Source organism: Podarcis liolepis (genome assembly GCF_965112155.1).
Source record: "Podarcis liolepis genome assembly, chromosome: 7".
Lineage (NCBI taxonomy): Eukaryota > Metazoa > Chordata > Lepidosauria > Squamata > Lacertidae > Podarcis > Podarcis liolepis.
Window position 1 is genome coordinate 29,194,107 of NC_139561.1, and position 16,339 is coordinate 29,210,445.

Sequence of the window (16,339 nt, forward strand, 5' to 3'; positions counted from 1 at the left end):
TGTAAGTGTCTGGGTTTAGGACACTCCAAGGTTACTTTTTCATCTTCTTTGTTAAAACAAAAACTTGCAATTGCTTTGATTCTGTCATCACAACCCACACTTCCTTTCCCTTTTGCTACGGTTATATTATTGATCCAGTAAATTGCACAGCTGCATACAATACTTCATTACTGGCGATTACGACTTACCTATTTTTTAAAAAAACACAATCTTATTTTTCCTGAAACATGTTTGTTACGGTAAGCCCAGTGGAGACAGGGAGTGTGGTTTGCTTGGGAGATGGCACCTTTCCTTAACATGCGAGAATGAAGGGAAGGCCAAGCTCCAGGGATATTAATGGGGGTAAAGGGGCAGTCTGCGAGGAATTGGTTGAGCCTGAGGCCACCTCCGCAAGGCTGCTTGACCCGCAAGGAGCACATCCCTGACCCCAGTCCATCCTTCCTCCTTTTCCTTCTTCAGTGCTCTGCCTGCTCCAAGTGCTTCCTGTCGCGGACGGAGCTACACCTCCACGAGGCCTTCAAGCACCGCGGGGAGAAGCTGTTTGTCTGCGAGGAGTGCGGCCACAGGGCTTCGAGTCGCAACGGGTTGCAGATGCACATCAAAGCTAAGCATAGGTGTGCAGAAGTGGCCTGCTTTGTCCCTTTCCACGGGGAGCTTCCATGCCCCAGTATGCTCTAGCATTGCCCTTCCTTCTCCTGTCTCTGCAGGAACGAGCGCCCCTATGTCTGCGAGTTCTGCCAGCACGCCTTCACCCAGAAGGCCAACCTCAACATGCACCTGCGCACCCACACCGGGGAGAAGCCCTTCCAGTGCCACCTCTGCGGTAAAACCTTCCGCACGCAAGGTATGGGTACAGCCTGGCCCTTGGGGCCGTTCCCACTGAAGGGCAGAGTTGCCGCAGGGCATCTGCTTAGGACTTGGGAGCCTGTCCCACCCGGGCCCTCTGGGAACCTAAAGAACCTCTCAGTCAGCAGGAGGCCTGGGCAGTATCAGGTTTTCAGCACCGTGGTGTATCACCAACCAAACAGCGCAATCCGGCGATGCACCACGATGTTGAAACAGGGAAGAACAAGCTGCAGGCAGACTGGAGTGAGGGGCGCTGTGCTGGCTGGAGCCGGGGAGCCGTGATGTATCACCAGCTCAAAAAGTCTGAAACCGGTATTGCGGTGTGAACTTCATACGGGTTTCGGACAAATTACCGATGTATCTTGCAGCTCTAGTCATTAGTCAGGAAGGAATAGTGGGTGCTTTGGAAGCTATGTTTCCATTCCCATCACTTTTGTAATACAGTCTGGTGTGTGTATAGAAATATAAAGAAGGCCTCTCCTCCTGTTTGACTGGTTTTCTCTTCTGTGTGCACACATCAGCAAGCCTGGACAAGCACAACCGGACCCACACAGGCGAGCGACCCTTCAGCTGCGAGTTTTGTGACCAAAAGTTCACTGAGAGAGGCCCCCTGCTGAGGCACATTGCCAGCCGGCACCAGGAAGGGAGACCCCACTTCTGCCAGATCTGTGGGAAGACTTTCAAAGGTAAGGGGAGGGAGTGCCGAAACAACTGAGTGAATGAGTGAAATGCTTGTTAAGAGGGGCGAAGCCTTGCTGTCTCAAAACGTGCAGTGCAAAGGCTTTTGCGTAAGATGGAACTACGCAGTTGAGGAGCACAGATCCTGCAGCTTGGCTTTTGCCAATCTGATGCCCTCCAGGTGCTGTTGTACTACAACTCCCACCAGCCCCAGGGTCTGGTATGGTCAGGGATTAGGGTTGGGGCACCAGATTGTCTGCATCTGGCTTAGTGGCAGAGCACTGAGCTTTTGTATTCAAGGAGACCCCAGACTTAAGCCAAGTTAAAGAGGCCACCTAGGGTGGGACGGCTGGGCATAAATCTTGGTAGAGCTACTGTCCAAGTTGGCCAGGCTTCTGCCCTCCAGATGTTTTGGACAAGGCCAGCACAGCCCCTGGGAGAAGTTGCCAGAAACATCTGGAGGAGTGGGCAGCACTGGGCTGTATGCTGTCCTTAGGCAGCCACTTAATGGGCCTCTGGTTTTGCTTTTCCAGCTGTGGAGCAACTGCGTGTCCACGTCCGTCGGCACAAAGGGGTGAGGAAGTTTGAATGCACAGAATGTGGCTACAAGTTCACACGGCAGGTACGATGTGGCACTCGTGGTCTGGCTTACGGCACATTTAAGAAATAGGAATTTTGTGTGTGTGTGTGTGTGTGTGTGTGTGTGTGCGCATAGCTGACTCCCAGGCTCTTCAAATCCCCTCTCAATGCCTTTTCTTTCTCATTCTTGCAATTCTTTTTTCCTTCTTCCCTCTCCCTACAGTATCTGCATTGATTCCCCCCTTCATCTGAAGAAAGGGGTGGCCAACCTGTGGCCCTCTGTCTATTTTCATGTGGCCCTCGGCTTTTGCAAGTGCCTAGCAGAGGGGAAACTTGGGGTGGGAACCGGGGCAGGAGGTGTAAGAGAGAAGAGGGTGGCTCTGTTCACTTTTCTCTTGGGTCCCTGCCCAACACTTATATGTGGCCCCCAAGAGATTATCCTTCACGGAGTGTGGCCCTCGGCAGGAAGAAGAAAAGAGAATTCTCCTCTGCCTTAGGATGACTAAACACTTTCAAAAGTGACCCCCTTCAGAGCCACTGGCCCTCCATAAAGCACTATCAGTTGTCCAGAGACCTTCACACATTTTGTCATCCTCACCCCAAACCCGTAAGGTGTCCCTCTAGTGCAGATGCCCGGCTGAGGCAGACCTGCCTGAGGGAACCCAGCTCAGCCCCTGCCTTGCCTCCTTGCCCAGCAGTTCATCTGTTACCGCCGGAAAGGGCCCTTAGCTGCTCTTCCCCACTTCCATTTGTGGGCTCTGGGTTCCGACATGCCAACCGTCTCTCCTCTTGCTCTCTCTCGAAGGCCCACTTGAGACGCCACATGGAGATCCATGACCGGGTGGAGAACTACAACCCCCGCCAGAGGAAGCTGCGGAACCTGATCATCGAGGACGAGAAGGCCGTGGTGGTGGCCCTGCAGCCCCCTCACGCTCTGGAGGGGGGCTCTGCCGAGGAGGTCGTGGCGGAGTCGCTCGCCCACGGCTCCCTGAGCGAGGAGCTCCCTGTACAGAGACTCTCTTCGAACGAGAACTTTGGTCCCCCGGATGTGATCGAACAGTCGCTGATCATTACCATCCCAGATGACTGTGAGACGTAGCGTTGTGCCCCTATTGTAAAGCCCCATCCCCAATAAAGGAGAGCAATTAAAAAAGAAAACCTGAACTTCAATTACATCCGTACTCTGAACATAATGCAGTGTGTAATAATGGCCCAGGTGCCGCTAAAATTTCTACGCTAGGACCTTCCCTTGCTCAGCTGACAGAACCTCTACTCCCTTCCTCTGCTGGAGTGGAGTGAAAAAGAGAATCGGTCGCCCCCACAGCTCGAACCATTGTTGATCCAGTTGCCTGGGACGGGGAAATGGTGGTGGGCAGTGTTATTTCCTCATCAGCCATGAGCTCCTGGAGTTCTTTGTGTGTGGATTAGGTTTCTCTGACCTTACTCCCATCAAGGGATGGGGGAGAAACTTGATTCAGTTCACACTAATCTGATCTGTACTTTATGAAACGATACAGAAACGGAAACCCAGCCAGCCTCGGATATTCCCACTCCTCCAAATCTTGCAATGCAGTTCTCCAGCCAAGCAGTGTGTTCAAAACTGCATATAAGTGTGTATATCCTTGAAAATAAATTGCAAAAGTGCATTATATAAGGGAAATCATTTTGCAGGAAAATATGTATCTTAGCAAAATTGCATACAAAGAAGCGTACACGGTATGAATCATAGAATCATAGAATTTGTAGTGTTTTGCATCATGCCAGGGTTACATTCTGGGGATACTGTAGTTTGCATGTGCAAAAACACGTACAGTGGAACCTTGGTTCTCAAATCTAATCTGTTCGACTCCCAAGACGTTCGAAAAGCAAGGTGCACCTTTCCAATTAGCGCAGGTGTCCTGGAAACAATAGCCAACAGCCGCATCGGACATTCAGCTTCCAAAAAACGTTTGGAAACCGGAACACTTACTTTGGGGTTTTCTGCGTTTGGGAGCCAATTTGTTCGTCAGCTAAGCCATCCAAGAGCCAAGGTTCCATTGTATGCCAAACCACCCTCATGCAACCATCTTTACCTTTCAAGCAAAGCAGAGAGCTCTGGGGTGCTCCTGTGGAGGCAAATGGATTCCCAGAAAATCTCCTGAGAGCATCCCAGAGCCTGGTAAGCAAGGCTTTTAAAAACTTTCTGCTCCAGTAAAACCTGGTGCAAAAGGAGCTTTTAAGCTCTCCACCTTCCCTTTGCTTAATCTGTGGGATTTCAACCAGCCGGCTTTCAAATTGCGCAAGTTAATTGCACACAGTTGTACCATATGAAGACAAATGGCACTAGAATTCACAAGGATTCCTTTTGTGTAAATAAGAAGAAAAAATTGGTGTGGAATTGTACAGAACGGAACATAAGACCGAAAAAATGTGAAACCGAGACGGCGAAACCCATCTCGCCTTGGCCGCCTGACCTTCCCGCCACTCAGCCTGCTGCGTTCACCCTCTTTGTGTAGCTCTGAATGGACATCTGGAAGTGTTGGTTGGTGTTGAGATGGGAGTGGAAGAGGATGATGTAGGCCTTGGGGGCGAAGTAGCCCCCGAAGATCCCGGCGAGGGTGCAGAGGAGGGTGGCGATGTGGATAGCCGCCAGGTACTTGCCCTTGTAGATGCTCGCGGCGGTGGCGTACGTGATGAAGGAGACGAAGTAGATGAGGTTGCTGAACGTGATGCACTTGGCTTCGTTGTAGCTGTTGGGAAGGTCCTTCCCCGCGTAGCTGATGGTGAAGCAAGCCACGCCCAGCAGGCTGTTGAAGATCATCCAGAAAACGGGAATCACTGTGTTGCCCTGGCTGCACTCCAGGAGAATCAGCTCCTCAAAGGCTTCGTAGTTCTTGTAGGGGGCCGGGGGGCTGATGGTGAGGGAGGTGAGGACCATTGTGCCTTGCAGCCCAGTGATGGCTCCTATGAGCAGGCCGGAGCCGTGGTACTTCCGCCAGGCCCCATACAGGCCCGGAGCCCTGGCCGCCATCTTGAAGACGATGACGATCTGCACCGAGCGCGCCGCCATGCACGAGAGGCACCCGGTGAGGCAGGTGCTGTACACAGACAACCTCAGAAGGCAGACAAAGTGCCCTGGGGCCCCGAAGAAGCAGTAGAGGCTGAGGCCGGCGCAGGCCAGGGCGCCCAGCATGGCGAAGCACATCCAACCGCCGGCCGACTTCACGACGGGCGTGTGGCGGTTCCGCACGAAGACGCCCGTGGTCCCGGCCACGAGCAGCAGCAGGAGGGTGTTGGCTGCCAACAGGGCCACGGAGATGGGGTCGTCCCACAGCATGAAGACGACGGTGCGGTCGAAGCAGGCTTCGCTTCTGCCAGGCGCCCACTGGTCCTTCTGGCACTTCTGGCAGGTGTACGGATCTGTGGGGCGGCAGGGCTAGTCAGTGGAAGCTACGTTTTCCCCATCCCTGGGATCTCTGGGGGGCAGCCAACAAGACGGCCGCTGCAGTGTAGTTGTTAGAGAGTTTGACTACAAGGACCTGGGAGACCAGGGTTCAAATCTCCACTGGGCCAGCTGGGTGCGACCTTGAGCCAGCCACTGCCTCTCAGCCTAACCTCCCTCACAGGGTTATTGTGGGGGTTAAAGGAGGAGGAGGAGGAGCAGAATAATGTGTATACCACCTTGAGGTGCTTGGAGAAAAGCCTAGGATATATATGCAATAACCAACTGGGATAGCTCAGCTGGAAGAACACAAGACTCAATGTCAGCGTTGTGAGTCTGAGCCCCATGCCAGGCAAAAGATTCCTGCGTTGCAGGGGGTTGGACTAGATGATCCTTGCGTCCCCTTCCAGTTCTATGATTCTATGAAATAATTAATCCTGGATTCCCGGCTGCAAGAACGTTGCCCTTCCTCCCATCAACACAGCTCAGCCTTAGTGCACCTATCTGCTGCAGTGCCTCGCCGTCTGTGTGTGTTGCACTCTGGAAGTGCTCTCCTAATATCACAGCGTGCAAAAGTGTATTAGGGGGTGTCCCTGGGTCTTTGGTACTCATCTCAACCCTGAAACTCTTGAACCCATCTCCTTCCTTTTTTTTCAACTTCTAGACCTCGCCTATCCACCGTCTTAGTTCTCTCAGGGTCCTAAAAGTGCACCTGCTCCTACAAAAAGGCGGCAAACAGGTGGCCCGTTTAAAACAAGAAAGCAGACTCTCTCTATATATAAGATTAAAACATTCTAAAGACAGTTACAAGCATCTAATTTAGAAATAAATTGAAAAGCAAATAAAAACGCATCTGAAGCACATTATCTCCCTGAGGCCTGTAGGTTTTTTTTAGGTCTGCTGGACATTGTATCTTTGTGAAGGGGTGAACTATTTCCCGAGGGAAAGAATGTGCTTTAAAGGTATACCGGGTACAAAACTCTCCCTTTTTTTTTGCCACTGCCATCACCCCCCCCCCCCAGGCTAGCATGAGCAAACCCTCTGTGGCTCCAGCACATTTCCATGTTTCTCCATCCCTCCGAGTGCTTTGCAAGAGAGCTTCCTGCTTCTGGTCACGGGCCGCTTGGCCATGCCTTCCTCCTAGAGGATGCAGGTGAGGCCCCAAACCGCAAAAGCTCAGGAACATCATGCAAGGCTTGGGCTTCGGGATTAGGAAGCCATGTGACCTCAGAGGCGTTGGCCCTGTGGGGAGACAGCAAGGGGGCAGAGCCAGCCTGAAGCCATGGAGGCCATGGGTTTAAAGAGGCAGGAAGCAGGAGAGTTGAATCGCCTCTGCCCGCCTGCTTCTGACTCTGGTGCTGGCCTGGCCTTGCTCTGCCTGCTGACAATTCACTCACCGCTTCTGTTCAGGAAGGTTCCTGGAGAGCAGCCCACGCAGTGGAAACAGCACTGGTGCATGCCCTGCTGCACCTTCTGCTCCCCCGTGCCGCATTCCTTGGAGCACACGGAGTCAGGGACCTGGGCGGGAGGAGGAGCGTTGGTGTCAAGGGGTGTAGGTAGACCCAAAGTGCCCCCATGAGCCAATGCTACAACCCCCCTGTAGTAGAATGGGTTGCTCGCTCCCATTTTTCCCTGGCAAGGGGAATTCCAGGCAGACCAACGTCATGGGTGGTGGCTAGATCTCAACAGTAAGAATCTTCCCTGGGTGTATGAGCCTCCCGCTCCTCCGTGTGTGCCTCCTTACCTGATTATCCTCTGTGTGCCACAGGAGCCTGTCCTTGTGGATGCTCAGGCGGTCCGGGTTCCTGTCAAAGGAGCCCACCACGGTGTAGTTCCACTCCTGCCCAGCCCATGTCCACAAGACCAGGTCGTAGCCAACCAAGGGGTCCCCATTGGTGTCAAAATAAATCTGTCTGTGGTTCAGGCTGAAGTTCACCCGCTTCACTTCCTTCAGGAGCTGCAGCAGAGAGACAGACAGAAAGACTAATCCAGCCAACCCTAACCTGATATCCTTCAGATGTTCTGGACTACAACTCATGTCAGCCCCAGTACATCTCATCTGGTGAAGCGTTCTGGAAGACTCTAGAGCTTGTCACGTTCTTGTGGGTTGGTCCAAAGGTTTTGCCAAACTGTGGGCTTGGAGGTATTTTCCAGAGTTTCTCTGGGGAGAAGGAATTAACTGCTAAACTAGTTTTAAGTCTTCAGTGTGGAAACGCCCCATGTTTAAAATTGAATGCACGAGGCCTTGTTTTGCTGGAAGATCCCCAAGCGGGCTGAATCAAACGGTCCCATTCCCTGGATGAACTCCCCTTCCATTTTTTGACCCTGAAAACTCCCCATGGATTCTGCAAATCTCCACACCCCAAACCCGAACTCTTTAATTAGGCAGGGTTTGTGAGCGGGAAAAGGGAGGGGAAAGGGCAAGAGATCCAGGGCCCAGTGCAAGCGACTTGGGGGCTGCTGTCTCCTGGGTCACCCTCTAACAAGATGAATCATAGAGTTGGAAGGGACTCTTCATCTAGTCCAACCCGCTGCAATGAAGGAATCTTTTGCCCAACATGGGGCTCAAACCCATGCCCACGAGACTAAGAGTCTCATACTCTACCAAGTAATCTATCCCAGCTCACATACCCCCAATGCCCATCAGAGCATGCTCAGCTGGAGAGATGGTGTGGCACAGGTGCTAAGAGTATATCTCAGCTGTTATTCTGTTTTCTTCGGCATCCTGGAATCCCAGGAAAACACAGAGCAGGGATAAGCACCGTGGCACCCTACAGATGTTGCAGCCTCCATGTTCCATGAATCCTGCTGGCTGGGACTGATGAGAGCTGGAGTTGAGCAATATCTGTAAAGCCACAGGTTAGCCACCCCTGGCTGGCACCTGCTTTTTCCATGGAGAGACCCCACTCTTACCGCAGCAGGAATGCCACTTGGCACTGTCCCTGCCGGATAAATGCCCAGAGACAGAGAGAGATGGGGAGGTTTACCTGCCACGGATAGACGGTGCCCTTTCGGCACACACCAGTTTGGCAGCCCAGCAGACGGTGGAGGGCATGCGCCATGACATACACCGCTGAGTACACACTAAACGCTCCTTGTGTGTCGTAGGGCGATGGCTCCTGCCTGTCGGGCAGCTTGCGGAACCGGGAGAATCGCTGGCCGCACCTTTCCTTGCAATTCTGACACGAGCCAGTGTCGCCCCTGTGGGCACCAGCTTCCTCTGATGCGGCAAAAGCTGCTTCAAACGCCTTCATCCCCGACAGGTGTGCCTGGTGGATGGTTACCCCGAGGACTGTGCCGATGCCCTGAACGCCGGGGATCTTCCAGATTTCCGTGGCCAAGGACCAGTCTTCCGTGCCCAGCCACACCTTCCCAGTCACGTTCTGCCGGACGGCCTCCCGGAGGAACAGGAGGGCGCTGCGCTTGTTGGCGAAGACGGTCACCACGTTGGCGGCAGAGGCCACCACATCCAAGATCATGCGGGCCACCTCTGCGCTGCTGGCGGGAATGACGCCCTGGTAGGCGAAGCAGATGCCCTCCTGGGGGGCCGCTTCGTGCAGCATCTGCAGGCCCTGGATCCCGTAGTTGTTGTTGCTGCCCACCACCGCGACCCAGGTCCACCCGAAAGTCTTGAGCAGGCGCACCATGGCGTCCACCTGCAGCTGGTCACTGGGGATGGTGCGTAGGAAGGAAGGGAAGACTCTCTTGTTGCTGAGCATCTTACTGGAGGCTTCGTAGCTGACCTGGGAAGAGAGAGGGCAAGGCAGGAAGGAGGCAACTGCTCTTGACATACATCGGGTCCTCCAGATGTTGCTGAAGTTTAACTCCCAACAGCAATCCCTTCTCTGTTCCCAGCATGGCCAGAGATGATGGGAGCAACAGCTGCAGGGCCACAGACATCCCCTCACCCCTGATGCAGCTGGATGGGGAGATGGAAACAGTTCTGTGAGTTGGAATGGACCCCCAAGGCTCATCCTAGTCCAACCCCCTGCAAACCAGGAACAGCAGCTAAAGACTCCCTTGACAATTGGCCATCCACCTTCTGTTTTAAAACCTACAAGGAAGGAGAGTCTGCCACCTTCTGAGGGAGTCTGTTCCTTCGTCAAACAACTCTCATCCTCGGAAAGTTCTACCTAATTTTCAGCTGGCACCTCCTTCCTTGTCATTTGAATCCCTGAGTTCCGGTCCTGCCCTCTGGAGCAGCAGAAAACAAGCTTGCTCCAGCTCCATCACTGATGGAAACAGAACCACCAGTGGGACGTGTGTCTCCTAGCTAGCAGCCACCAGTCATACAGGGCTCCTCAGACGTCTTTTATTGTCAGTCCGTGGCTCCCTCTGCTTCAATTCACCGCCCTTGTCCTCCCCAACATTTCCTGAAGGCTTTCTTCTGTCTAATCTACGCTTTCACGGACATGATCCGGCAGGAACCTCTCCCCAACACAACTTCCCAGTGGACTGCGTCACTTTTACTTTGCAGTGATCTCTCCTGCACCAGCAAAGAGGGTAATTTGCTTTGGGGGAAGATGTGTGAGAAAAATAAGGCAGAATCGCAGAATTGGAAGGGACTCAAAAGGCTCAGCTGGCCCTGCGATGCAGGAATCTCAACGAGACAGTTGTGAAACATGCTATCAACAGCCTAAAACAGAGACCAGGAAGAGCAGTCTGGCACCAAACCAACCCCCTCACATTTCTGGGCAGCTGCTGGTGCCTGTTCTGCCCACCCCCCAATATTTTTCTTCATTCCTGGGCCTGGCTATGCTGACTGTGGCTGGTGGGGAAGCTGTGATCCAACCACATCTGGAGAAAGCACAGAGTAGGAGACGGCTCTCCTACTCCATGAAGTCCCACCGGCCTTTGGGGGCTTACCTCTGGCATGCAGAAGACGCCCAGCAGACTGGCTGTCGTGAAAGCATTCTCACTGGTGTCTGGCCCAATGACGCCCACAACCTTGGGCAGGGAGTGGGTGTAGTTGGCAGCCACCACCAGCTGCCGGGCACCGCAGCAGCCCTCTCCGCCATCCTGGGAGAGGACGCTCAGCGTGGCGTACATGTTGGAGGATGCCGAGCAGGTGTCGTAGATCTCGTACCCCAGAGTGACGTTGGGCAGGAGGCGGCTGGAGTTGTTGATTTCCTCCACCCCCAGCCGCATGGCCTGGACCAGGTAGTAGCCGTGGTGACTCGCGTCATACCTGCTGCAGAAACAGAGAAAAGCCACAGGAGAAGGTGGAACTAAAGGACAAGTGTGTGTGGGGGGGGGGAGAGGGAAATCCCAAATAGGACAGCTGCAAAATATTGCATGGTAGACTGCTCCTATGCAACAGGCTCCATTATGATACTCCTTTCCATGCCCTGCCTACTTGTTTCCTGCCCCGCAACCCTGAATTTGTCAGCATCTTTTTCTTTTTTTCTTTTTTTCTCTCTCTTTCTTTATTATTTCTTTTTGGGTTAAACCACAGAGCCTGGGACTTGCCAATCAGAAGGTCGGCGGTTCGAATCCCCGCGATTGGGTGAGCTCCCATTGCTCGGTCCCTGCTCCTGCCAACCTAGCAGTTCGAAAGCACGTCAAAGTGCAAATAGATAAATAGGTACCACTCTGGCGGGAAGGCAAACGGCGTTTCTGTGCACTGCTCTGGTTCGCCAGAAGCGGCTTAGTCATGCTGGCCGCATGACCCGGAAGCTGTACGCCAGCTCCCTTGGCCAATAAAGAGAGATGAGAGCTGCAACCCAGAGTCATCCGCGACTGGACCTAATGGTCAGGGGTACCTTTACCTTTTATATTTATGTTATTTGAGGGATGGAAGAGGAAAGGCCCTGTGTAAGAGGCAGGGGAGAGAGAATCTCCCAGGATGGGAGGCTGGGGGAAGCGCCCAGTTGAGAGCTGGGATGATTTATATCCCTTGGTGTGCATTAAGAGTAAATATATAACCTTGAAAGAAGTTTTCTTCTTCTCATCCTCCTCCTCCTCCTCCATTTTCTTTTCTTATACTCGCTCTTTCTTATTTTTACTCTCGGTTTTGCTTTTACTGCATTCTAAAACTTTTAATAATGATTATAAAACACAAACTAAAAACAATACTGAACTGTAAAATAAAATGGTCGAACAAATAAAATGAAACGTAGATTGGTTGCAAAAAAATGGGCAAGTGTTCAGTTCTCACTGGGCTGCTTGGAGAGTTGTCCCCCTTAGTTCCCTCCTCCTCCTTGCCTGCTGATACTTGTCTTATTATGATCTCTGGAAACTGCTTTAGTTGAGTCATTGGTACACCTGGTTCAAGATTCCCTGCAAGGCGTGGCAGCAGCTCTCTGGGGCTGCAGATGGGGGTCTCTTCCAGCCCTTGAGATGGTGAGGATTGAACCTGAAGGACCTTCTACTCTGCCCCTGAGCCACAGCCCTTCTTGTGCCCTGGTGGCACTGTTTTGATTGCATGAGCTATAACTTTGGAGCTATTGATTTGTTTACGCAGCTTCTTTGGGAAAAATTAAATAGGAATTTCCAGTCCCCTTCATCTTTTATAAAACTGGAGGAAGCTGGAGGGTCAGGGATTCACTGCACATAACTTTGTCCCATGTATGCTACTTGTTGACACAAGACACTGTTTCAAAGGAGATTGGATAAAATCCATGGAAGAGGTGAGGTCAGTCAGTGCCCGTGAGTCATGATGGCTCTACGGAATCCTCCATATTCCAAAGGGGAATAGTCCTGGCTACCTTGGAGCAGACACAGCATGGCACTTCTTAATGGGTTTTCAGCTGAACTGCTTCTCAGAGGGACAAAATAAAAAATGACTGCCTAGAAAATATCAAAACTGATTAACCATCCAGCGAAACACAATAGCTGATTGCAAATAAGTAGGATGCCTGTCTGTTGCCAATACAAGCCTGGTGTGTTGGGGGATGGGGAGAAATGGTCTTAAGCTGACTGTGAGTCCACATTGGAAGGGGCCTGTCCACAGCTCCTTTAAAAAAAGTCTAGAGGACAGGTGCCACCACACACAAGGCTCTGCTGCCTGTAATGCTACTTCGGCATGTGCAGGATGGTGGGATAGCAAGTAGAGGAGCCTCACTTGAAGGTATAAGCGTGTCTATGGGTATAAGCGTGTCTTTTTGTCGACCACAGCAAACTATGGCAAGTTCTTAAAGAAATGGGAGTGCCTGATCACCTCATCTGTCTCCTGAGAAATCTCTATGTGGGACAAGAAGCTACAGTTAGAACTAGATATGAAACAACTGATTGGTTCAAAATTGGGAAAGGAGTACGGCAAGGCTGTATATTGTCTCCCTGCTTATTTAACTTATATGCAGAATTCATCATGCAAAAGGCTGGGCTGGATGAATCCCAAGCCGGAATTAAGATTGCCGGAAGAAATATCAACAACCTCAGATATGCAGATGACACAACCTTGATGGCAGAAAGTGAGGAGGAATTAAAGAACCTTTTAATGAGGGTGAAAGAGGAGAGCGCAAAATATGGTCTGAAGCTCAACATCAAAAAAACGAAGATCATGGCCACTGGGCCCATCACCTCCTGGCAAATAGAAGGGGAAGAAATGGAAGCAGTGAGAGATTTTACTTTCTTGGGCTCCATGATCACTGCAGATGGTGACAGCAGTCACGAAATTAAAAGACGCCTGCTCCTTGGGAGAAAGGCGATGGCAAACCTAGACAGCATCTTAAAAAGCAGAGACATCACCCTACCAACAAAGGTCCGTATAGTTAAAGCCATGGTTTTCCCAGTAGTGATGTATGGAAGTGAAAGCTAGACCATAAAGAAGGCTGATCGCTGAAGAATTGATGCTTTTGAATTATGGTGCTGGAGGAGACTCTTGAGGGTCCCATGGACTGCAAGAAGATCAAACCTATCCATTCTTAAGGAAATCAGCCCTGAGTGCTCACTGGAAGGACAGATCGTGAAGCTGAGGCTCCAATACTTTGGCCACCTCATGAAAAGAGAATACTCCCTGGAAAAGACCCTGATGCTGGGAAAGATGGAGGGCACAAGGAGAAGGGGACGACAGAGGATGAGATGGTTGGACAGCGTTCTCGAAGCTACAAACATGAGTCTGACCAAACTGTGGGAGGCAGTGGAAGACAGGAGTGCCTGGCGTGCTCTGGTCCATGGGGTCACGAAGAGTCAGACACGACTAAACGACTAAACAACAACAATAGGAGATGTTCCTTCCAGCACTTGACTGTGGAGAAGTTACTTTGGTATTTGCCTTTTTCATTTGCTCTTTTGCCAGGATTAAACATAGCTTGGGACCACATGCTTCCCAGACACAGATACCTGCATCCTACATAGGAAGATGACTTATCAGATCACTGGCCCATCAGACCATCTAGCTCAGTGTGGTTTACACTGACTGGCAGAAGCTCTCCAGGGTTTCAGACAGGGGTCTCTCCCCGCCCTACTTGGAGATGCCTTTGGGAATTGAACCTGAGAACGCAAAGAACTGAGCTATGGCACCTGCGATATTTCTGGCTCCTCTCACTTACCTGTCACAGATGGCAACTTCTAGCTTAGTTTTCTGGGGTTTGGTGATGTTACTCCGGTGAATTTGAAACAGCCCTGCAAGGGTATAGTCTCCATCCAGCCTCAGCGGGGAAGAAATCCCCTGGTTTAAGCTCCCACTGGCACAGCAACAGAAGCCCCAAAGCAGCAAATACAAAAAGGATGGGGGAGAGAGACTCATCCTGAACGGACCAGGGGAAGTCACTGTCGCAGCCATAAGGGCACTCTGCTTTTTGGGGAGGAGGAATACTGAGGCTAGTGTCCCTGAATCACCTGGGATCATTTGCATAACCCTGCACACCTGTAAAATGCCTCAGAGCAGAGGGTAAGATATACATACACAGGAAACTTTCCTGGAGCGGGGAGGCAGCAGGATGCAAGCCGAAAACCAAATTGTGGGGTTTAATTTTCCTAACAGATTCCGCAGGAGAGTTGAAGTAAAATGTGCTCTCTCCTTCCGGGCCTCTTGTGGAATAATTAGACCCTATAAACACTTGCAACACTCATGTCCCCTCTATTATGATCACATTGACTATATCATGTAGGAATGGATGCACTAGCGGCCTGTGTAAGTCTCTAGTCCTCAGCTGCTAAAAAAACCCTGAAGCACCCAAAAGGAATATATCATGAAAGATTGAAATCTTTTGAAAGACTGGAATGAAAGAAGAGGAAGCAGCTATGTTTTGACATGTTCACTGCCACGCTGTTACAATGTCTGGCTTTTTGGAAGTAATTAGCACTTCTACCATGCACGGGTCTATTGCTGGACTCTATGCTGCTCCATGTCTGTATGATGACATCCTCATCCAAATGCTGGCATGTATTATTTCCCCACTTAATTCAGATTATGGCATCCATGGAAAATCCAATAAGGAAAGAAAATATATGCAGAAACAGTGAATCTTTATTAAAAGAGGAGAAAATGGGGATTCCCCATGGTGGGGGAGAACATGGGATGGTATTTTTGATGATGACACTTTGCTTTGCAGAATTTCTAATGTTATGTTTTGTTAAACACATAATACAGGTGAATGGTTAATCTTCCTCAGTATTGTCCACATTGATTTCCAGCAACATTTTGGGGTTTCAGGCAGGGTTCATTCTCAGCACCACCTGGAGATGCTAATGGTGAACCTGGGATCTCCTGGATGCAAGGCAGATGCTCTGCCAATGAGTAATGGCCCTTTTGAGGCATCAGGCATAAGCCTGCATTTTATTAATGTTTGATCAGGACTTGTATATTAGAGAGAGCCTAAAAGATTTTCAAATGTTTCAATGCCAGGCAGAGAAAACCTTGGCCATTCTCCTAAGACAAGGCCCCCCCCCCTTGATTTATAGCAGAAAACAATTCTCAAAGTCGTAAAAGCTGAAATTACAGACTGAGTAATGACACTGACCCTACATGTTACAGAAGATAACAAAGGCAGAGATAAATATAATTAGGAATGGGCAAATAGTAAAATGATACCATGGGCCTCTTTTAAACCTTGAGCTGTATTTTCTAAGGCCAGAGGCAAATGGGAGAAAAAACATCTAGCTGACAGAGAAAGAGAGGCTTTTTGGGAAGTCTTTTTAAAGCATCTAGCTGGGAAGTCTTTTTAAAGCTGTTTCTTCCTTAAACAGATAATGGGAAAAGCAGCTTGCTGAAGGGGGGGGAGGCTTCTTCTGAAACTGTTTTAAACTGAGTCCTTTTCTTTCTTTCTCTCTCTACTTCAAAAAGGCCTTATTCCTTTTAAGAGGCTATCTGTGTTGTGTATTAAATATGTTGGCTTAAATGTAATTATGCAAAGGATTTAACAAATGCTAGAAGAGTTGTATTTATCCTGGAATTAAGTCAGCCAGCAGTTTAGCCCCCCTGCCAGACAAGAAGACGCCATCAAATGCTGTCCTGATATATTAGCTGTCAGACATTTGTTTAGAAACCTTCAAATGAAGGATATCTTTCAATGTTGATGTGAAACTCAAGATCCTTGACATATGTTTAAGATAAAAATTTAAGATTAACCATTTGTTTTAGAAGGCAATAGGGCAGGGAGGGCAAGAGGTGAGCTGGTAATTAAGATTCCTTGTTGAGACACATGTAAGATATATTACTACTTATTTGTCATTTATAGATGTAACAATATATAGCTGTTTGTCTTCCATATAAGGACAGAAGGATATGGGTGTATCTTTTTGTGATTGGTTCTAGCAATCAGCCAATAGGAAATCCAACCAGGCTGATTGGACAGAGGCAGCCACAGGAGGAGCAAAGGGGGCTGGATTAAGGGAATATAAGGGCTGGCCATAATGGCAGGGGCCAGGCCA

The 16,339-nt window shown here is 50.4% G+C and overlaps 2 protein-coding genes across 6 annotated transcripts in view; one reads left to right on the forward strand and one right to left on the reverse strand.

Moving 5' to 3' along the window:
- The window catches only part of ZBTB48 (zinc finger and BTB domain containing 48), a 386,674-nt gene extending 383,413 nt beyond the window's left edge, over nt 1-3,261 (forward strand). For all 5 annotated transcript variants that reach the window (XM_083513011.1, XM_083513010.1, XM_083513013.1 and 2 more), the window contains 5 exons: nt 460-614; nt 708-844; nt 1,368-1,532; nt 2,058-2,146; nt 2,909-3,261. In XM_083513011.1, coding sequence (XP_083369137.1) covers nt 460-614; nt 708-844; nt 1,368-1,532; nt 2,058-2,146; nt 2,909-3,202 — 840 coding nt within the window. In that variant the 3' untranslated portion in view covers nt 3,203-3,261. The remainder of the gene's footprint in view (nt 1-459; nt 615-707; nt 845-1,367; nt 1,533-2,057; nt 2,147-2,908) is intronic.
- TAS1R1 (taste 1 receptor member 1) lies at nt 36-14,321 on the reverse strand (the record flags this gene model as incomplete). The annotated part of the gene is made up of 6 exons (XM_083512957.1): nt 36-5,502; nt 6,922-7,042; nt 7,269-7,481; nt 8,512-9,267; nt 10,391-10,715; nt 14,017-14,321. The coding sequence occupies 6 exons, from the start codon at nt 14,319-14,321 to the stop codon at nt 4,568-4,570; spliced, it is 2,655 nt and encodes an 884-aa protein (XP_083369083.1). The 3' UTR covers nt 36-4,567.
- Nucleotides 14,322-16,339: the final 2,018 nt, after the last annotated feature.